This window comes from Ursus maritimus, unplaced genomic scaffold (genome assembly GCF_017311325.1).
Source record: "Ursus maritimus isolate PB19 unplaced genomic scaffold, ASM1731132v1 scaffold_11, whole genome shotgun sequence".
NCBI lineage: Eukaryota > Metazoa > Chordata > Mammalia > Carnivora > Ursidae > Ursus > Ursus maritimus.
In genome coordinates, this window is record NW_024423453.1 from 2248823 (window position 1) to 2272323 (window position 23501).

Sequence of the window (23501 nt, forward strand, 5' to 3'; positions counted from 1 at the left end):
AAATAGTGAAAAGGCATCACAAGGAAATATGAAAACAAGGTTGAGGCATGTGAAACTGAGGCGTTTTTAACTCTGCTGAGGAGAGAAAACACTGAACCAGAAGATCCAGTTTGGATCCTCACCTCTGTGAGTTACGTGACTTTGGACAAATTACTGCGCATCAGCTCTCATCATGGTGTCTGAGACCAGTGGGTTGATCTTGGACTCTGGAAGAGCCTGGTGGAGGGAGTGGTCAGGGAAAGCAGAAAGACTTAGAGCAAGAAAAGCGGATTGAATTCGTGGCACGCCTGTTTGGACACCAGAGATAGGCTGCAGGGAATTGCTAACAAGTTGGAGACCGAGCACCAAAGACAAAAATCTGGCAGCAGAGCCGGTAGGAGCTATCCCGAAGCAAAGAAAATAAGCAGCACTTCATGTAGAACCTGGAGTAAAGGAGCTTAGGGGATTGCGTTTCTAGTCTAGCAATCCAATGAAGTATGATGCAGCAGTGTTTTTTGAAAAATATTTAATGCCTTGGGAAAATACTGATATTATAAAAAAGGGTAAGTGAAAAGAAGATACAGAACTGTATATATCATTTGACCCCAACACAAAATACATGTCTACATACGTCTGGATGAATGTAAAAGTTTGGAAGGAAAAAGAGCAGATTAATAACTGTGCATCTACCAGTGTGTGATATTTGGGGTGATCTTCCTTGTCCTGTTGTTGTCCTCGCTCGGTGACGTTTACTCTCCCCACTCCCACTGCTGTTGGTCACTGTGATTTATTCTAGGAGTGATTCCGTAGGGGAGGCGTCAGTGCTCGTAGAATCCCACTTTCCCAGGAAAAGAGTGAGCTGTGTGATTTGAAAAAGTACCCCACAGAATTCTGATTCTCAATCTATTTATTTTATTTAGAATATGCTGGCTTTTAAAAATGCATTAAAGATTTTATTAACTTCTATTTTTAACTTTTCAAAATTGTCTTTACAGTTGGTGTGTCAGATATGTCTAGTTTTAGCTAGGAAGCTCAGATTACTGCAGGGAATAGAATACCACTTGGACTAGGAAGCAGGTTTTTTTCAAACTGTTGTCAGAAGCCCATTTGAACCAGAATAACCCAGGATACTTATTTGGGATGTAGATTCCTAATCCCTACCACACATTTACTAAGTCAGACCTTCTAAGGAAGTACTTCTCTGTCTTCCGTGTATAGCACTCACATGGAACTTTGTTAAAGTGAAAATTCCGATTCAGTGGGTCTAGGATAGGACCTGAGATTTTGCATTTCTAACGAGCTCACAGGTAACGCCGTTGATCTGCTGACCGCACTGAGCAGCGGGGCTCCCGAAGCCCTAACGGCAGCTCCGGCCAGCAGAGTAGGGTCTTGACTGCAGACAGAGCCAGCCGGACGTGGGACGTTTCAGGTGTAGCAATTGTGCCTAAAATGTGCCATGGAGCATGTGGGTCACGTAGGAAGGAAAGTGTTGCTGAATAAAGATGAGAGAATACAAAGGAATGTGTATCAGGTGCTCTTGGGAGTGGCCTTATCAGAGAACCAGACTCCCGGTCGCTTTGTTATTCTAGATCCTGAGAATGTGTTGAAATTCCAGGTATCAGGCAGTAAAAAGAGAGCTCTCCATTTTAATGACTGCTGGTCTGCTTGTGCTGGGTACGGTTTCCTTCTCTCGTCTTCCTTCTGTGGATTTTACAGTCTCTGGCTGCTGTGATCACATCATTCTTCGTCATGAAAACAGGATCTCTCTTCTGATGCTGTGTGCTAATGAGTAAAAAGATTGTTTCTGCTGAGGGGTGAAAAGGTCTTCAAACTAGTTTGCTTTCTGGTCAACCGCAAGGCCTAGAGGGACCCTGAGAAGATGCCCGACATCTCCCTGGAGATTACATTTCTGCTAGTGTTTTGAAGGAGTGAGTTGTCACTGCTTACAGGTCAGGATCTGGCGCTGTGAATTCTGAAAGTTTTCAAGATTTTTGATTTATATTTAATTTGATTTGATGGTAGCTGGTAAGGAAAAAAAATAGTTCTCTCCGGAAGGCACAAATTGAATTCTTGGTGAATGTGACCAAAGTCAGAAATCAAAAACGCTTTAAGTTGTATGCACATTTGTCTGTAGTGTTGTAAGGAAAAGTATCGTGCCCGTAGCCACTCTGTGATTTGGGGCCTGTTACAGAATCTTCCTATGCCTTCGTTTCCTCATCTGTAAGTGCGGTTAATAATAGTATCTACCTCACTGAGTTGTTGTGGGCTTTTACAATAAGGACTTAATACACGGTAGCCATTACTACTTCCGTTGCTGTTGTTGAATTCAGTTACATAGTAATGATACCATCTCCTACTTAACTCATAAAAATACAGCCCATTTTGTGTTCAGTTCCGAGTCTATATTTTTATGATGCTTTTTATTATGGTTCATTGTATTTTAATATTTTCAACTAACCAGATCCTTTTGAACCAAATCGATTTGCTAGTGTGAGCTACTGGGTGAGCAGAGAAAATACAAATGGAACACTATCTACTTCACGTGTCCTTTACTTTTAACCAAATAACTGGAATGTCCTGTTTCATTTAGGTGTTCATAGTAACTAGGTGAACAGTTGTGATGTTAAAAGAGAGACAGGATCCCCTCAACTTCTTTGCTGTGCAAATGGTGACAACAGCCTTTTGAGAGAGGAGTCTATCTAGGTGGGAAACATGTTACAGGATGTGGCCGATAAATACCCAAAATAAAAGCTGTTTTTCCTTCAAAGTGATTTCTTTGGCCTGAGGGCATTGACACGTGTCCCGTGCAGCAGGTGCGGCCCCCCCNNNAGTCCGAGCAGCGGCTGAGATCAGGAGAGCAGGTCGTCTGCTCACCACCTGCTCTGGAGTGCTCCTGACAGGGCTACCCTTTATGGTTTCCTCTGGCTTTAGAAGAGGGAAAAGGAACAGAACCTGTCAGGTGTTCTTTTGCTCTGGAAAAGTTGTATTCTCACCCTTATGGTCATACTTAAAAAAAGAACCATCTTTTAGATGTTCTGTTCTCCTGGGATTCGCCCAGGCAGTGCTTTGAGCTGTTCTGAAACTTTATTAAAGGAGAAATGGGTGAGCCATGTAAATTGGGCTCCGTATTGAGTACTGGAAGGGTATATATGTTCCACCTTTCACCAGAGATTTAATTTTTTCCAGCTCTGCTCTTTACTCTCAGCCCAAAGTGCTGTTGTTTGAACATTTTAGATTCTTCCTATGGGATGAAAGCTTTGGCAGACTAGGGCTTATTTCTGTGGAGCCCAGAAACCCTTTTCTCTTTGCTAGTAATCAGTATATGGCTAAGAATTTTCTCTAATGTGGTTAAGGAAATTTCAGAAACGCCTTTCCAAGACTTTTATTTGCTTCTCTCTGGTCATTTAAAGCTATAATGCGTATGCTCTTCATCTGGAGATGGAAAGAGAGGGCCGGGGGTGGGGAGAGAGGGGCAGGAGACTGGCTCATAGAACCCCTGTCATTCATCCCCACTCTGTAGTCTCTCAGAATCCCCTAGGTTTTGTTTCCAGAAAGACCCTTCAGAATATTAGGAGAGTTACATATGCACCATTCTCTTCCACTGAACCAAGCCCTAACCACAGAAACAGTTTAAGACAGTGTTACCTCTAATCTTTTAGTCTCACAACAAATGCCAGAACTGGCCTGGGTAACTCATGGTAGCCACCCTCAAACAGAAACAGAATTTGCGAAGCTCCCTTGAGTAGATAGTGCTTACATTTTGCTACAATTAACTCTTAGGAAGAAGTCTGGCAGTGGGGGGCGCGTAAGATAATATTTATGTTTACTTCCCTGTGCTTACTCCTAATGTTTTTTGGGTAAGAGTATAGTTGACTATTTGGGAAACCGCATTTATGAACACAAGCTATATATTATGTTCCTGGGGAAAATGTATTTAATAGAAAATGCTGGGCCAAAGCATCTTTTTAAAGGGATTTCCTGCTTATTCATGTGGCCGATTCTTCTCACGGGCTCCAGGGCCCTCCAGCCACCAGAAGAGAGTACCAGGTCCCTAAGCACAGTCCAACCCCGTTTTTACCCAGCTGTCTGCATGCTTCAGGGTCTGCACCTTCCCTTAGTTTAGTGCATGTGGAAGGCCGTAAGCAGCATGGGGCAAGTGATATGTTTTGGTGGGTAAAACATTGGCCAATGGAAGGAAGAAAATTTAGGAAATGCATCTTTTAAAGAAAACATATGAACAGTCGGGGCGCCTGGGTGGCACAGTCGTTAAGCGTCTGCCTTCAGCTCAGGGCGTGATCCCGGCGTTATGGGATCGAGCCCCACATCAGGCTCCTCTGCTATGAGCCTGCTTCTTCCTCTCCCACTCCCTCTGCTTGTGTTCCCTCTCTCGCTGGCTGTCTCTCTCTGTCAACTAAATAAAATCTTAAAAAACAACAACAACAAAAAAACCATATGAACAGTCTTTAGTTTGTTAGTTTTGATCATAATCGCTCTCTGACCTCGACTCCCCCGCCCCCATTCTCCACACTACAGCCAGAACGTTGCACCTGACATGAAATCTTGCAAAGGCTTCCAGCTTCTACCAGAATAAAACCCAGAATCTCTACAGGGCTTTAACCTGCCCGCATCTGTTCCTAGCTTCACTTGGTGCCCTTCCTCCTGCACCCTGTCTTCCCACCTGTGAGCTCTAGAGCTAGAAGATGTTTGAGTTCCACAGCCTTCCATTCCCTAGGGCACTCGCTCACAGTAGTGAGCACTGGCTGCAGCTGGGTGTGAGCATCACCTCTCAGAGATCCCGCATCTGTCCTCCGCCGCCTAGCTTAGCCAGCCCCCAGGCCCCACCCCCACTCTCACAGCCTCCTTGTCTTTAAAGCATTCATTACCTGGGGAAATTGTTAGAGATCTGTCTTCACTTCTAGAAATTAGACCTCCTGAAGGCAAGAGTATGCACATTGCTTCACAAGTTTTTAGCCCAGTGCCTTGTACCCTGTGGATTCTGTTTGTTGACTGACTGCATTAAAAAGTGGATAGAATAGAGGCAGAATGGATGGACAGACAGTAGAGGAATTGTATTGTTAGCATTTCTCCTATCCTGGTTTTAATCTCTAAAATTATACCATTCTAAGAATTAGTGGTCGAGTTATTACACAGTATCAGATATGTGTTTGTTTTTATAAAATAGGTATATTGCATATTTAAAGTGACTGTTAGCTAAAATACAAAGCAGGGAAAATAATTAGAAAAATCATGTACAAGTGTTATCCTGGTTATGCTTCTATTTTTAGGCAAGACTAGTCATTTAATTTATTATTATTTATAAAAGATTTTATTTGTCAGAGAGAGAGCACAAGCAGGGGGAGCAGCCGGCAGAGGGAGAAGCAGGGTCCCCATGGAGCAAGGAGCCTGATGGTGGGACTCGATCCCAGGACCCTGGGATCATGACCTGAGCCAAAGGCAGACGCTTGACTGACTGAGCCACCCAGGTGTCCCTACTAGCCATTTATTTTCATTAACATTTTCTACATTGATTAAAATAGTTCCCTGGAATCAAAGATTATGTTCAAGTTCACTTATATATTTCAATTTCATAGCCTCACATTTAATAACAGGTACCAAGACTGTATTCACAGTTCTCTTTGAGGGGCCTGAGTGGCTCAGTCGGTTGTGATATATTACAGTATTACGAAAGGCAAAGCAAACCAAACAAATGGGAAAACATCGCTTTCCTCTCCAATACTCAGACAACCCTCAGTAGCAATATTGGTGTATTTCTTTTTTTTAACTGAGGTATAATTGACCTACTACTACCTTATATTCGTTTCAGGTATACACACAATGATTTAATATTTGTATGCATGTTGAAATAATAACCACAATAACTCCAGTTAACACCCATCATGCTTTGTTACAAAATCTTTTCTTGTGATGAGAAATTTGAAAGATTTATCCTTTTAGCAACTTTATGCAATGCAGTATTACTAGTTATAGTCACCATGCTGTACATCGTACCCCTATAACTTATTTATAACCCGAAGTTTGTAACTTTTGAGCCCCATTTGCCCACTCTTCACCCTCTGCCTCTGGCAACCACCAGTCTGTTCTCTGTATCTACCAGCTTGTTTCTGTTTTTAAGATTCCACATGTGAGCCAGATCTTGTGGTATTTCACTCTGACTCGTCTCACTTACCACGCCTTCAGGGTCCTTCCGTGTTGTCACAAGTGGCGAGATTTCCTTCGTTTTTATAGCTGAGTAATATTCCTCTATGCACATACATACCACCTCTTCTTTATCCATTCGTCTGTGGACACTTCGGTTGTTTCCAGATCTTGGCTGTTGGGAATAATGCTGCAATGAAGACGAGGGTGCTTATATCTTTTTGAATTAGTCTTTTTATTTTCTTCAGATAAATACCCAGAAATGGAATTGCTGGATCATGTGGTGATTCTAGTTTTAATTTTTTCAAGGAACCTCCATACTGTTTTCCAGAGAGGCTGCACCAGTCTGCATTCCCATTAACAGTGCACCAGGGTTCCCTTTTCTCCACATCCTTGCCAACACTTGTTATTTGCCTTTTTGATTGCAGGTGTCCTAACAGGTGTGGGATGATACCTTATCAGGGTTTTGATTTCCATTTCCCTGATGATTGGTGATACGGGGCACCTTTTCATGTACCTATTGGCCTCTGTATGTCTTCTTTGGAAAAATGTTCTGTTCATTTTTTAATTGGATTTTTTTTGCTGTTGAATTGTAGGAGTTCTTTATATATTTTGGGTAATAACCTCTTATCAGACATGATGGCAGATATTTTCTATTTAGTGGCTGGCCTTTTCATTTTGGTTATGGTTTTCTTTGCTGTGCAGAAGGTTTTTAGTTTGATATTGTCCTACTTGTTTATTTTTGCGTTTGTTGACCTTGCTTTTGGAATTAGATCCAAAAAAATCACTGTCAAGACCAATGTGAAGGAGCTTATTACTGACTATATTTTCTTCTAGGTGTTTTATGGTTTTAGATTTTACATTCAAGTCTTTAATCCTTTTTGAGCTCATTTTTGTGTATTGTCTGAGATAGTGGTCCAGTTTTCCCAACAGCATTTCTTGAAGAGACTATCCCTTCCCCATCGCATTTTCTTGGCTTCTTTGTTGTAAGTTAATTGACTGTGTATGCGTGGGAGGGGGTGTTGTTTTTGTCACTCTTGTTTCTAGTCTGTTCTTTTTTTGCTTGTTTTTCTTGTACATGGTTGAGATTATACTGCCTGAATGACTTTTTCCCACTATTTATTTCACTTAGTATTTTCACATAAACTGTAAAATATGCCAGGGAGCGGGGTGGTGAACCTTCTCTTGACACTTCAGTGAAACTCTCTTAGCAGTCCATAGCAGGATGTGTGAGAAAGGAGAAATAGTTGAGCAATTTGGCAGAGTTTCAGAGTAGAGTACACAGAATCATAAGAACTAAGAGCTGCTGAGCACGTCAGGTTTCTAAATGCCTTGGAATGTTTCCCAATGAACTGTAGTGAAGGTGTGCTTGACCAACTGTTGCTGAAGTTAGTATTTTAGGCACTTGGTTTCCAAGAACTATTAAGGAAACATCTGGCACTTTGCAAATTGTTGGATGACTACTTCTTTGAGTTGCTGTTTTCCAAGTATGTGATCTCCTCCCTTCCTGTCTCTTCAACCTCATCCCACATCATTTTCCCCATTTCTCAGCATCCTTCCCACAGGCACCGGGAATGCCTTTCGCTAAATATTCCGAGCACCTTCTTTGTAATTGCTGTCCGAAGCACTCCGTCTTTCCCCCCTCCCAACACTTTGCTTTTTGCTGGAAGTTTCGACATTCTTTCCTTCTTGGTCTAAATGGTGCTTCCTTAGAGAGGTTCCCCCTTGATCTCCCTTTTATGACCACTATATTGTTGTGAGCAGAAGACACCCTCATTATATAATGCATGCAATGAATAGTTTAAGAACACTTCTAATAGGATGTTTCTAAGAAGGAAATTTGCAAGCTGTGTTCGCACAGTGTTATATCAGTGATGGAAGTGATACCCGCTAAATAAGCAGGAAGTGTTTAAGTACATTTGTAGCACAGAGGTTTCTAAGAACACATCCTGCAAGCACCATAGGGAACAGTGTTGTGTAGGTGGAAACTGCACTGAATGCAGGCGACATCCATTCTAGAAAGAATGAAGTGATGAGTTCACTTATAACATGGGTGTTTCTAAGACAGCTACTTGCAAGCTTCCTATGACAAGTGTTGTATCAGTGACTGGAAGTTATCCCCGTGTTGTAATATATGTGTTACAGTGGTAAGATCAGCTGTAATAAGGGTGCTTCTGAGAACAGCAACAACAACCAGGCCCATTGTGCCAGAAAACCTTTGTACAATCCTCCCCTCTACACCAAGACTCTGTTTACCATTTAACAGTCCTTCGGCTAGAAAAAAGGGGGCTGACAAACTGACATAATGTAGCACCATCACATGGGCGTAGAAGATTTGAGCTGTTCCAGAGATAATTTGTATAAGTTATGACAGAACAAAAAATGATTGTTCTATAGAATTTTTTAAAAGATTTTATTTATTTATTTGACAGAGAGAGAGAAACAGCCAGCGAGAGAGGGAACACAAGCAGGGGGAGTGGGAGAGGAAGAAGCAGGCTCATAGCGGAGGAGCCCGATGTGGGGCTCGATCCCATAACGCCGGGATCACGCCCTGAGCCAAAGGCAGATGCTTAACCGCTGTGCCACCCAGGCGCCCCAAGTTCTATAGAATTTTTTTTAACTTTATATCATGAGAAATGAAGCATGTTTACCTACAACTTTATAATATTTCTAGTAAATAAGAGGCAGTCTTCCTCTTAGAGTCCTAAAGGAAAGCTATAAATGGATGTCATTGCCATGAGTCATTTGGGTGTACAGAAGGTAGCCAGTTCCCTCACCCCAGGGCACCTGTGATGATGGTGTGTCCCTGGAGCTTGTCTATTGACCAGCTTCTCTTCTCCCATCCCTTTCAGGCTGGGTGTATGTGAGTGTATGTGCAGGGAGGGGATGGGTCTCTTCACTGTTTGGACTTTTGAAACAAAAAGGGAAAAACTTAAAAAGCAGTGAGCTAAAAAAAAAAAAATCAGTGCAAATATTATGAGATTGATAATTAAAAAAAATCTTTTTAAAAATAATAGGAATAGTGTTGAAAAAGAACCCTCTGACTGATATCTGTTCCTTGGCATTTGACATCTTTTACTCCCTGCCTTATAAAAATACAGTTAATGAAGTTCTGGCAAAGAAAAGGGAGTAGCCCTGGTCTTTGGCCAGGAATTCGCGTTCACTGACATTCCCACATACTCTCCGCCCTCCAAGCCAGTTAGCCTTCAGGACATCCTCTGGGTGCTTCCTTTGCTGCCCTCATCAACGCTTAGAATTGTAGTGTGGTTTTATGTTTAGTGTGGTTTAATGTTTGCCTCTCTAGGCAAGCTCCCGGAGGGTCAGGTCCCTGTGGGTCTTGTTCACCCTTTGAGCTGTCTCCTTGGCCCGCCATGGTGCTTGGCATTTGGGGGCAGATATACATTGAATAACTAAAGCTTTAAATGACTCCATTTTTTAAAAAAGTGGATTCTTAAGCTCTGTCCCAGTTGGTTCATTTGAGGAAAAGGTTGACGAAATACGAGTTTCTGGTAAGATATTCACATTCATGCGGTAAACGCTCATTGAGAGCCTGTCACCAGGTCGAGCCCGGGAAATGCCACATGAATAAGGCATGGTTGATGCCCTCCAGGACCCTCAGAAACTAGCAGAGAGACACACCCATGTATGTGAATAACTGCACTTTGCTGTGGAAGGGTGTAATAGGGAGGTGTTCACACGAGCCTGTGGAGAGTACAAGGGGGAAGGATTTAATTCAGCTGGGGCGTGAAAGTTTTCAGCCAGGCATGATATTCACATTGGGTCTTGGATGAGAGGGAAGTTTGGCAAGTTAATTAGTAGGAATTAGAGGATCCCAGACTGGGGATGGGAGCAGAGATATGAAAACGAATAGCATAGTTCGGACAGTATTTGTGTGTTTGGGGGCCGGGTTGTGAATGCTGCGCCAGGGAGCCTGGATTTGGGATTGAAGGGCCAGGGAAGCTATTGGGGTAGGAGCTGTAGGTGCGGTGCTGCAGTGGGCGGCCCTCACTGGAGGGGAGCTGATGCTGTGGTTAGAGTCAAACCATTCGCGGCACTTGCAGACATTTTCTGTTAAAACTGCCTTCATTTAGAGATCATAATGTATCTTTCATAGAAAGAAATTCTAGAATTTGAAGGGTGAATATTTTGCTAGAAATTGGTAGCTCTTTTTAAAATGTTATTTTCCAGGCAAAGACTTCTTAGTGTCTTTTTATGTTGAATTTTAGAAAGTTTTGGGAAACATTTTTAAAAATTGTCCTCCGATAAATATTATAAGTCCCTATAGAACAAACGTCATGAATCTACATTGATGTGTAATGAAATATTTTGGATTCTTCCAGATGAGTGAAGTGCCTAGGTCTTCTCCCACTATGCCCTGGTTAAGGCATGTGTCTTTTTCAATCTCTCACCAAAACCAAATCAAACCTCTCTCTCCTGTAGTTCCACGGCAGCCTGCGAACGACTTGTTTGAAATATTTGAAATTGAAAGGGGAGTCAGTGCAGATGATGAAGCAAAGGATGACCCAGGTAAACACTTACATTTTTAGTACGTGATAATGACCTTGTCGTGTTTCCTTCCGTTTCCTGAAAACGACTTCTAAATTGTAGATTGTTTCGTTACATTTGGGAAAAGTGTTGTTTTTGTTTTGGGTTTTTTGTTTTGTTTTGTTGTTTTACACAACTTGGTTTCCTCGGTAGTTACACAGGTGTTGAGTGAAAATAATTACATATCATCATCTTTTTTAAAAAAATATTAAAGGAGCACTAAAACTGTGAAGAGGAAATCCTGTTTTCTAGGTGATGATGTAACGAGGTCATAATTTGGCAACATTCTCGTGTTCTATTTTTACAGCTGAACACACACGCACGATTGTTCGATGAAAGGATTCATGTGATCCTCCTTTGATCTCACGGAGAGAAGTTCTGGTCGGATAGTGAAGTGTGGCTAGAAGAGCACACTTGTGCAGATCTAGAACGCTGGCTCACAAATTTGTTTTTTCGGACTGTGCCATTGTGGTCTACTTATCTTTCTGGTCGTTTTCTTGCAGGTGTTCTGATACACAGTTGTAATTTTGACCACGGGCTTTGTGGATGGATCAGGGAAAAAGACAGTGACTTGCATTGGGAACCAGTGAGAGATCCAACAGGTAAAACCAGTTAATCTCTATCAGTTTGCTCTTACCTGGGGACCCTAGTTCTATCACTCAAGAATACTGTAACATATCTCTGTTTACCGTCTTTATTCAGTAAAGGAAGATCTCGTCCAACATTTCATATTTCATTTCTTTACGTGAACTAGTCAGCAGTAAACTAGAATTATATTATGGGAAGACAAGTAGCTCATTAAAAGGCCAGCTAGTTTCTCTCAAAGAGCTTGGTAAGTAAAACCTTTAGACTCATTCTAACATTCAATTTTCAAGTTATTTGTAGTGCCCCATTCCCAAGAATGAAAGAAAGAATATAGCAGTACAGCAGCCCTGTTGATCATCCCCAGTTTTCTCAATTTTGTCCTTTTTTTTTAAAAAAGATGTGACACACAGTAGAAACAGACACTGGAAGTTTCTGTGAAGTTGTGAATATTTCTCTGGAAAAAAATTCAATCTAATTTAGATGCTAGAGAAATTAGTTGTAAATTACCACCATTTATTCCACAAGAGAATGTTATTAGAGGTAGATTTAGATATAGTTCCTTGGAAAATTAACAGACTTTTAAATTGCATGCTTCCTATTGATATAAAGTTTCCGTGCTTACAAGATGTTTTGTCATCTTGTTTCAGGAAGCAAAGTTACTTACATATTGTTGGGTTTTTTCCTCCCCTCAGTAATTAAATCTTTCATGGGTGGGGCCAACTTAATAGGAGGGTGAGGAGTTAAATTTCTTTTCTTCCCTTTATACTCCTGGTTCTAGACTTAAGAATGAAAGTTTTTGTTTTAAAAGTCTTGCTGTTGAATAGCGTCTCAGGTATATAGATAGAGCACAAAACACCTACAAGTTAATTTGAGAGAAGATATGTTCTGTTAATCCAGTTCTTAAACTTCAGTGTGCATACAGATCAGCTAGGGGCCTTGTTAAAATGTAGATTTTGTTGTATTTCTAACATGCTCCTTGGAGATACCTATGGTATTAATCCTCGTTGCACACTGTGGGCACAAAGTTACTTTAAAAAATTAGCCCAAAAATATATTCATCAGATCCCCCTAAGGCGGAAATAGAAGAAATTTTTAAAACTGAAAATTTGAGGGCACCTGGGTGGCTCAGTCAAGTGTCTGACTGGATTTTGGCTCATTTATGGTCTCAGGGTCCTGGGATCGAGCCCCACTCAGAGGGGAGTCTGCTTGTCTCCCTCCCCCCTTCTGCCCCTTCCCCCATTCACACACACGCACGCTCTCTTTCTCTGAAATCTTTAAAAAAATGAAAATTTGAGGTAAGCTTTTAAAAATATGAATATTCAAAAAATTCAAATGGGTTTTTAGATTTCCCTTAGCTATTAAATAAATTTTAGTGCCCCCCCCCCATACACACAGTGAGGTGCCTCTCATTTAAGGTTAACTCTGAGCAGGACATGATTATCAATGTCACAGATATGTGTGGATGAGAGAGAAACCATTTCTTTAATATCTGCGGTGGTCCTGACTCATTCGTCATCCATCCCATGGGTTCAGTTTGATCCTCTCACCTACCCTGTGACGCAGGCAATAGTGCTTAGGTTTCACGAAGGAGATACTGTGGCCCAGAGGTCGTATACATTTCCCAGGCCACAAAACTGAAACGTGGACTTCCTATCCAGGCCTCCCTGTACTTAGCGCACGCTACCTACCGTAGGGGGGAGACCACACAATCTGCTTAGCAGATCTCAGGCCTGTAGATTTGCCTGACCACTGACCTGAGGCCGTGTGCTGCAGAACGAAGCATCTTTGACAGTCACAGAGGATAGAATGGTGAACGTTGTTCATGGTCCTGATGAATAACTCTTTCAAGTAAGGTACGCTAGTGAGAGGTATTCATGCTAAACTCAGAGGAATTCATTATACTTCCATAGAGGCATCCGATGTAGAAAATCCATGTAAAATTCTTGATTTTTACAATTTACATACTCTATTTTAGAACCAGTTTTGTATTTAACACTTTTTATTATTCATTACATATGTAAATGTTTAAATTTGTGGTGACTCAAATTCCACTTGCCCTCGGCTAGAAAGAGGGTTGGAAAGTAGAATGGTAGACAAAATTTGAAGCAGTCATTTGGCGATGATAGCATAGAGCAAATTGCAGTGGCAGCTGTTGGTGTGACTGGGTAGTTCTTGACGATTGTCTCTGGCCCCTGGAGGGGGGCCGTTCTTTCTCTGCTTTTGTCCCTTCCCCTCTTCCCTTCTGCTAATAGCTAGGAAGCAAGGGGAAGTTAAATAAGAGGGGTGGAAGACTTTTGCGTGTTAGGGAATAATTATTAAATCAGTATGAGTGAAACCCATGTCATTACTGCCTAAAAGTTGGGTCATTTCCATAGAAATAGGATATTTTTTTTCTAGAATGGCAAATCCACTTCGGTGGGTTCTTTCTAGTCTGAGAAGAATAGAGATAATTGTAGGTCACGTCTAAGAACACGACCTAGATGGAAAGATATCTCAAAGCCTGTGGGAAAACAAGTGAAGAAACCAAAATGTTCAGCTTGGAGAAGAAATAATGGAGCAAGACTGCTTTTCAAATTTGAAAAAAATCAGTTATTCTGGAACCACAAGGGGATGAGAAGTCAGATCAGTAGGTAAAAGCTGCAGGGAGATCAATTTTGGTTCACTCTCAGAACTTGCCAACCGTCAGAGCTATCTAAAAAGAGAACAGGAGGACAATGGGGAGCTCTCCATTGGTGGAGGCATTTGGGTGAAATGTAGCAAGATGTTGTTTTGAGCACTGGATAAGTGTTGGATTACAAAATCTGCTCCACAACCTCTGAGAGCCTCTGACTCAGAATGGAATGCCCCCAGGTCTTCCCAAAGAGATTGCTGAGCAGCTGGGCTCTAGCTTGGGAACCAGATGGGAGGACCAAAGGATGGCAGAGGGGAAAACGGGGTAGGAGGGCATGGCATACATCAGGCTGGAAATACAGAGGAGCTTTGTAGAATATGTTGGGGAATTCTAACCAGATACTGATGGAAAAATACTAATAAGGCTTATTATGAAAAAATGCCTATTCTTCTAGGAAGTTCAGGGATGTGAGTGTGTGTATATTATGTGCTCAGACCAGAGAATAGTATCACCAATTTAATTACCAAGCTGACTTTTTTTCTATCTAGACTATACCATTTGTAAAGGGACATATGTTGGATTTCCACAATTCTGATTTTTAATGTGCATATCTTATGCAACATCCAGATTTGTGGATATTCTCATGCTAAGATCTCTAAGAAAACCCTCAAACTTACAACTTTGAGAAACAGCTGCCAAGGACATTCATTTGCTAGCTGCTCTTCCTCGTGCTCATTAGGTTTTATCCCATTGTTGAACTTAATTGTGAGAGTGAAATTAATACGTGCCTCTAAGGGATAGAAGATTGTGCTATTGACAGATGTGGTGACGCCCTGAAGACACACCCTTCTGTAAATGTCAAGGCTGGACCCCTGGGGCCCTTTTCCTGAAACCCTGGTCTCTTGGGGATCAGGGTTAAAGGAAGCGGACTCAGTGCTGTGTCTGCTACTGATAGCTACAAGGTATTGACTTGAAAATATATAGCAAGCAAGCCAGCTTGTCCATGCAGGTATGTCTAGTGCAGCAGTAAACAGTATTTTGAAATGCACATCAATGGAAAAATAAACCAACAGTGAAAATAAAAGCTTCTGCCCCCAGCCCTGGCTCCCAGTCACCCTCCCCAGATGCAACCAGTTTCTTGGTTATCTTTCCAGAGATGTATTTTTCTACACAACGGTCCCCACTCTCTACCTTGCTTTTGTCACTTAAAGATTGTATCTCATAAGAGTTTACACACACGTGGTCTTTGAAGCCAGAAGTCTCGGGCTGAAACCTAGTGCCACCACGCACTAGCTTTGACCTTGAGCAGGTTACCGAAATGGAGGTAATAGTGTCTATTAAATGTACGTAAAGCGTTTAAAGTAGTGCCGGGCCCACAGTTACCGTTAACATCGTGTTAGCCATTGTTGTTGGGTATTGTCCTGTCTCGGTCCCTCCAGAACACCCTTCTTCTTCTTCAGGGCTCTTACTCCTTCTCAGATGCCCCGCCCTGTACTGAAGCAGCCAGACACTGAGGCACGTGTCAGCAGCACACGGCGGCAGCCGGTAGCCGTGCACATGTACCGTGTCACAGGCGCTCGAACGGATCTGTAGGATAAATTCCTAGACGTGGAATTGCTCGGTCAAGGGGGGTTTGCATTTTGAAGTTTGCTAGTTTTCTCAGTTGCCCTTTATAAAAGCTGCGGCAACTTATGCTCCCACCAGTAATATTGAAGAACCACCCCCTATAGATCTTATTAAACTATTTTTTTTTTATCCTTGACAATCTTATAGGTGAAAAGGCATCTCCTTTTAATTTGGTTTTTCTCTTACTGTGAAAAGTTGACCATCTTTTCATAATCTTTTTCTATGATGCCCTTTATTTTGTGTTTTATTATTGATTTGTAAAGTTCTTTATATAAAAAGGGAACTTAGTCCTTTTCATGTTTTGCAATTTTTTTTTTTTTTTTGCTTGTCTTACTGTTTTATGGTACTTTTATCTTAAAGTGGACATTTGGAGGGCACTTGTGATGAGCACTGGGTGTTATATGTAAGTGATGAATCACTAAACTCTACTCCTGAAACTAATACTACACTATATGCTAACTACCTTGAATTTAAATAAAAACTTGAAATTACAAAAGAAAAATAAAAAGTGAAAATTTGGAAACTTCAATAAGAAATTGGCTAAATTATTAATGGTATATTTGGAACTATGAAAAATGTATTTGTTGACATAGGAAAATGGCTGATATAGTTAATGAAAAAAGCAAGTTCATATTCACGTGCCTTAGTGTTCATGTATTTACATAGGAGAGGTTCAGAAGTTAAAATGTTAGTAATTATCTCTGGCTTTTGGGATGATGGTATATTTAAATTTTCTTTATGCTTTTCTATTTATCTCTTCTTTCCTGCAGTGGGCATTACTGTATTACTTCTCTTTAAAAAAACAAAAAAATTAAGCTCTTTGCATTTGAGAGGGATATACCAGCAAACCATAATGATCTTAGTTCTACCTGGGCTGGTTCTCAGCTAGGCCAAAAATATAACAAAAAAATCACTGCATTACCCCCCTCATCTTTATGACCACACAGTTAACAGGTGAAGTAATGGACATTATGTTGTTCTCTTTGTAAATTGAAAGGCACAAACTGGGACAGAGTTAAAATAAGTACATTTAAATTTTATCACCAAACTCTCTGGCCAGTTTTTGGGGATTTTTTTGGGGTCAATAATAAAAGCTACAAAAACAAAACAAAAACAAACTTTGGATATTTGTGACGCTTTAAACAGAAACCATGAAAATAATAATTTTATATTTAAACTAGTGTTTTGGAATCAGCAGTTACAACATTTAGGAGGTAACTTGTTTGGGGTGCTAGATCAGTTTTTCCCTTAGCTACTACTCCACCTTTGTCACATTCCTTTTATTAAAAAGGGAAAGAATTCTTTCTGGTAAAACAGAACCCTGGTGCCCACAGAGCCGCTCCACAGAGAAGGAGCAGCTATGGCCTCATTTATCATGTTTACATTTTAGTTACAAACACCTGTACAAAAGATGCTTTGGCTCTTTTTGGGGTGTCTTGGTCTGTTAGGTTGTTTGCAGGCCGTGTCTGGCATAGAGATATTAGTGTACATTCCACAGGGTCTTAAGGTAATCCTTGTTTTCTTCAAACTTTCAGGTTAACTGTAATAACCTTGTATCTTAGTCTTAACCCAAATACCTGTGATGATTCAAGGCTGACTTATGGGGAGACATTTAAGCCCCATCTAAATGTTTTGGCCCAAAATGTTGTTTGGATTAATTCGATGGGGCCCAGGGTGGGGAGGAGGATACAAAATTATGTGTGTTTTCAGTGAGTTGAGTACATGCCTCAAAGACCTATTGCCCTGCAGGGTTTTTTTGCTATGTTCTTAGAATGTCATTTATTCAACAAATGACACCAAAGCCCTACATATGCTAGGATATAAAGTGGGGTGGTTTGGAGGAAAGGTTGGTTCTGACATCACCGAGTTCACTGTCTCCTGGGGGACAGAAACCCATAAACCAGTGATTCCAGTCTGGGGGCAGCCAGGGCCGCACAGCGGGTCAGGCAGGTCTGAGCTCAAACCATTACCCTGGGCCTCACTGGCAGGGCGATACCTTGGGTGCCTTCACTGCTCCAGGGATTAGCTTCTGCAGCCACAAAACAAGCCGAACTCATGTTCCCTTCAGAGACTTGTTAGCAGGGCTAACGGTGCCCCCGTAGAGAGGCCCAAGAGCCTGGCACCGTGAAGTACACGCAAATCACCTGCTCGGTCCTTTGAATGCTCCTAGGGGACTCCGTAGAGAAGTCACTTGAGGAGTGGGACATCCCGCAGATTATCATGTCTTAGAGTAAGCAGAAGAAAGGATGGTGTATCTTCTAACTGGGAAATAAGTAGTATTTCTACCAAAACAGGTACAGGTGTTTAACATTCCAACCACATACTTCTTAGGGATAATTCAGCGCTGAAACACCGTGTGGTTTTTCAGCAGCTGTAATAAAACAGCTGGGGGGAATGTCATTTGCGCATGGACTGAGTTTCAAAATACTACTTGCAACTTTCCCTCTCTTGAGAAGCGGTATCCCCCATTTCACTGCGGCTTAAACTACCCCCCAGCCCCACACCGCCGTGGCGGTGACTCTAACAATAGAGGGAAGCAAACTCTGCAGCCCCGGGCGCAGAGGACATCATCAAAGTGACCTGTCCAAAGAGGAAGTTTTTAATATTGTGTATGTGTATATGTAATAAAAAATTTATGATAATTATATGTATTATAGATTTGTTTTGATGTAAAAGTGTCTTCAACAACTTACCTACAAATAAAATTGATGCTCCAGAAAGATGTAGCCGTTTCCAGAACACCTCTGCATCTTCTTGGGGTTAGGGGTACTCTAGTGAGAAGCATAGCAAACTGACCCTTTCAAAGGACCTTCTTGCTTTAGAGATTTTTTTTAAAAAAAAGCAGAGAGAAGAAAGAGTAAACATATCTAGTGCCCCTTTAGACTGCCGTCTGCTCTACTGCCTGGAGGTTAATTATCCACGTAGAAAATTCTCCCTGACAACTCAGAGTCAGCCAGCCTGACAACACAGTCATACTTCGGTGAGGCCGGGGGATGGTGAGCTCTGTCTGCGTGTGGGTGTCTGATCACGTCCAACAGGAAATACAGTGTCAGGGTTACTCATTACTGTGTCCTGGGCATAATTTGCGCTCTCCACGAGCCCAGTGTTTTCTGTAAACACAAGGCACAGAATTTAAGGGAGGCATAGAAATAGGTCCTAATTTTTCTCCCCAAATCTGGAATTCTGTACAAGTGACTGTCCCAGTTTGCAGTTCATTCAAAGTGCACCAGCCACCCATGCTGTCGGTGCTAGAAAGGGACGTCGGCACGGACACACAGCCCTGCTTTTCCCATTCCAGGTGGACAGTATCTCACAGTGTCGGGAGCCAAAGGCCCGGGGGGAAAGGCCGCTCGCTTGGTGCTACCTCTCGGCCGCCTCCTGCACTCAGGGGACCTGTGCCTGTCGTTCAGGCACAAGGTGACGGGGCTGCACTCCGGCGCGCTCCAGGTGTTTGTGAGAAAACACGGTGCCCACGGAGCAGCCCTGTGGGGAAGAAACGGTGGCCATGGCTGGAGGCACACACAGATCACCTTGCGAGGGGCTGACGTCAAGAGCGTAAGTAGAACTGCCAAGGAGGCAGAGCCTGGGCGGTTTTCCTTTCATAGGAGAACTTAGGGTCTGAATCTGGAGCAGCTTTGTTCTCCTCATTCATTCAGGCACAAAGGTTTGTGGTTTTCTGGCTATGAGAACCCCATTCTCTGCCTCTCCCTAAAATCCCTTTTGCTGCTGCTTACCTTCTTCACTGCAACCCATGACCACCACCACGGTCCCCCCGCCTGGTGAAAAGCCTCATTTTTAATGAAAAAAGTTCAGGAGTTAAAAAAGTTAACAACTTGAAAGGGCAGAGGTGTGAGCTTAACCGACCCTGCTTTTCCTTTTTCTGCAACGCCTTTACTTTTCAGAGTTACCCTAAAGGGTTTTTGGGTGTTTTGTTTTGTTTTTTTTTGAAATATTTCTTTAAAGTCTAATTTTGCCTCAGAGATCATAGTTAAGCAGCCTTGGGTGGAAACTGAGAACAATATGCTTGGAAAGCCCTATTCTATTCAGGACAGGATGTGGGAAAAGCTTTGATTGAACACATAAATTTTATCTCGACTAATCAAATCACAGGTAGCAATGAAATGATCTCTAGCAAACCACCGAAACGGTGCATTTGGAAAAGCGTCTTTATGCTCATATTCAAACTTGCCATTAGGAGATTCTGCATCTAGGACTTTAGAAACTACATTAGAAGGGATAGACTCCATTAATACAGCTTTTATCAGTCTTAGATTTGTTTCACTCTTCGAAAAAAATATTGTTTGGAAAAATAGTCATTTCAAGTCACAGCATGGAAAGGTTTGTTTTTAAAAGCGCAGGGTGCCCTACAGACGATAAAGTGCAAGCAAGTGAGCCGTACGCAAGTACGACAGCACCGAGTCCGTTGTGGCGCTCGGCTCGAATCCACTTTCGGCGACAAAGCCGGCTTAACGCAAGGGGGAAAGAGCACACGTCTAGGACAGGCCGCACGACTGTGACCTGCCAGACCTCGGGCTCTCATTCCTACACCTTTATATTCCGTCTCACTGTTTACCTTGTAACCTGGGGGATCTTTGGCAAAGTGACCCCCTCATCAGCATTCCTAAACTGAAGCAGTCTGTCGTTCAGAATGGCTTTTTTTAAAAGAGTAACTGCTTCTCAGTGATGTGGTCCGACGAACAGATTACTGACGCTTCGAGTTTCTGCCAAAAGGCCAGCCTCAGGAGGCACTGATTATGTTCTGGGCTTTCCTTCTGCCAAGGTCACTATTTGGTTTGGGGGAAAGTTTGCCTTTATTTTGCGAAACGAGTGGGCGCTGGGAAGGGGCAGAGGAGGCTTGACTGGTGTGTGCGTTCTCTCCCCAGGTCATCTTCAGAGGTGAAAGGAGGCGTGGCCACACGGGGGAGATTGGATTGGATGATGTGAGCCTGAGAAAAGGCCACTGCTCTGAAGAACGGGAGCAACTCCCCAACTAGCAATGAACCCCTGTTGCTCTTTTCTTTTTCCAATCTTCACCTCCTGTCCTCTCCTCCCTCTTATCAGGCCTAGGAGAAGAATGGGTCAGTGGGTCAGGAGAAAGTCTGGTGGGTGACCCACACCTTGTGGCCTGCTTTTGTGCAATTCCAATGAACAGGGACACCCTCCTTGAAATACAAGGGGTGCCTGTAGCCGCAGGCCAGACAGCTCCGGGCGCTCCCTTCCAGCCTACGGCTCTCTCAGGAAGGCCTTCGGCAGCTGTGCCAACCTCCATCCTGGTTACGAGGTGTTCCTAGTAGCAGATTACAGGGGAAGTTTTCAAAAGAAATCTGTGCAAATGGCCATTCTGTTATCTGTTCAGTGTTGTACCACGAGTAGTATTGACCCCCCTAAGATATGTTGTACAATGTGCTTGTGAAACTGGTCTCTCCCCTTCCCTGCTTAGCTCTGGCCTGACCTGAACTCTGACTTTGACTGCCATTCACTTCATAAAAGAAGGGTGTGTAACATATCAAGATGCATTTATTCTCGTTATCTGTATTTTTCTTTTAAAGACAATTACGTAGAGTGGGCATGTAATCCCTCATTAGTAGTATTGTGTTTTGTGTAAATGTGCTATTAAGACTAGTTACGTGTTCCTAATATTTACAGACTATAGTTGCAAAGAAAAGGCAGCTTGTGATCTCTTGAATTAAAAACTACCCGGTGAAATGTCATCCAGTTCCATGACCTTATTTTGGCAGCAAGAGAAAATCAGAAGAGATGTCAGGTGTGGTAGCGGAGGGATGAAGTCTTCCATGGCCTTGAGTCTGACGCTGTAAAGGATAGTGAACCCGCCAGGTAGACAGGAAGCTGCAGTCACCATACAAAACCCTGTTTCAGGTTATACTTTAAAACGAATAGTTTTTATAACCACATGGCTCTCTGGTAATCTGTAAAAAGCTTTCTAAAAGTTCGGGTTGTTTCAGAGAAGAGATTCTGTTTCTGGAAGGGCGAGGGGAAAAGGGGGGAGCTCTGTTGGAACAGATTTTCATACTAATTTTTAAGTCCATATACAGTGAGGCAGGTCTAGCTCATAACTTGCGTGCGATCTTGTCAGAACCGGATTGGAAGCGAGTCCTATGCTTGAGGGCATTTTGTTGGATTCACGCGCAACATCAGAGCAGGAGGACAAGATTGGAATTCTAGCATCTAGGAGCCCCCCAACTACATTCCCTCCCTGGCTATTTTACCTTCATATTAAAAAACAGACAACTTTTATAAGGCAACTTACTCCTGAGGCTTTTCTTCATTTCTGATTAAGTAATCAAAATATTTTCTGCTGTTTTTGCCAGGAATCACAAAGATGATTAAAGGGTTGGAAAAAAAGATCTATGATGAAAAATTAAAGGAACTGGGATTATCCAGCGTGGAGAAGAGAAGACTGAGGGGCAAACCATTGCTGGTTTTCCAGTGTATGAATGGTTGGTACAGAGAGGATGGTGACCAGCTGTTCTCCATATGTGCTAAGAATAGAACAAGAGGAAACAGGCCTAGGCTGGAGTGCGAGGGGGCATTTCCTGGCAGGGACAATTGTTAAATTAGAATCCTTTAAGAAAAAAAAAGAATCTCTCTCTCTCTCTCTCTCTCTCTCTCCCTTTCTCTTTTCTCTTTCTTTTTGAGTCTTTTAAACAATTAGATAAAAATCTCTCTATTTAAAATGGTTAAAGATGTTCTTATGTCACGCTAGAGTAACAGATTACAGAACCTTCCGAAAGATGTTTTGATCCTATTGCTATGTAATGAAAATCTTCAGAACTGAGTCATTTGGACAAGGCCGGGGTCTAATTTAGGCATTTATCTCTTGGCCCCTAATGGAAGAGAATCAAAAGGGGAAAGCCCACCAAATGGAGAGCTCACTAAAAGATCTCTCTATGGCAAACCTAGCAGGATTAAAACAGGAAAAAAACAACAACAACACCTCGTATTCTTAAAAGAGTATGATGGACATGTATTTTAGTATCTTGATATCCCAATGTGGTAGGGTTCATTTTTTTTTTTCCCTTCCTTGGTAAAGGTATAACCCTTTCACTTGCTCAGTGGATGATATTTCAGGTTTTCAAAGAGACCATAGTAAGGAACGGAGGTTAGAGAGTTTTGTTTATCTGGTGTGTTCTCTCTGCAATGTGTGTGACAGCTTAACTTGGCCCCTGGTACAGACTGCCCTGCTCAGCCCCTGCTCAGGATCCTTGCCTCACCGAACCACTGCAGTTCACTTTCTTTTGTCAATTGGAATCTCCCAGGTTCCACAAAATGGTTTTTTTTTGTTTGTTTGTTTTGTTTTTTTGAAAAATAATTATAACAGAAGATCTTTTGTCATTTGACTTGGTGGAGGCAGGACCAGAGCAGGAGGTAAATCGGTGAGCCTTCGAGTAGGGGCCAGGCGGTAGGGCTTTAGATCCACTGGTAATGATTCCTTTCCTTTGTGGTCCTATAACTGCACAACTGAAGAGGAAAGGGGGAAATAATTGAAAATGTCACTTTTAGGTGCCAATACTACATTGCACTAAGCTGACAGAAGTTATCCAAAGTACTGTATAACATCTTGTTTATTATTTAATGTTTTTCTAAAGTGAAAATGTTAGTGGTTTTCCAAACAGCCGAATAAAGATAATTCTTTGTAAATAAAAGCACTGTTAATGATACCTGTTGTCTGTTACTGTTTTGAGTTTTGTTTTGTTGATTGGGAGAATATTGGAGTAGTTTGAAGTTTTACAAAAGTCATCTCTTGTAGAACCCCTTTATTTCTTGGAAGACTGGGAATGAAACTGTTGCCCACATCAGGATGCTTTCTAGGCTATGAAATGGGGGAGACCCTTTTATCAGCCACTCAGGGAGAGCTCAGACGATCACTACAGCAACGGGCCGTGCCTGGGCAGCTTGCGGTAGCTGTTTTCTCATATCTCACTTAGTTGTAAACATTAGCCTCAAGTCCTTTCCTAAGAAGGCAGGATAAGCTAGAATA

General features: G+C 42.2%; 1 protein-coding gene across 1 annotated transcript in view; it reads left to right on the forward strand.

Annotated features, from left to right (window-relative positions):
* Window positions 1–23181, forward strand: part of NPNT (nephronectin) — a 78006-nt gene extending 54825 nt beyond the window's left edge. The window contains exons 10-13 of the mRNA XM_008689508.1: window positions 10576–10662; window positions 11184–11282; window positions 18801–19057; window positions 20386–23181. Of these exons, the coding sequence (XP_008687730.1) occupies window positions 10576–10662; window positions 11184–11282; window positions 18801–19057; window positions 20386–20496 (554 nt within the window). The 3' untranslated portion in view covers window positions 20497–23181. The remainder of the gene's footprint in view (window positions 1–10575; window positions 10663–11183; window positions 11283–18800; window positions 19058–20385) is intronic.
* The last annotated feature ends 320 nt before the right edge of the window (window positions 23182–23501 follow it).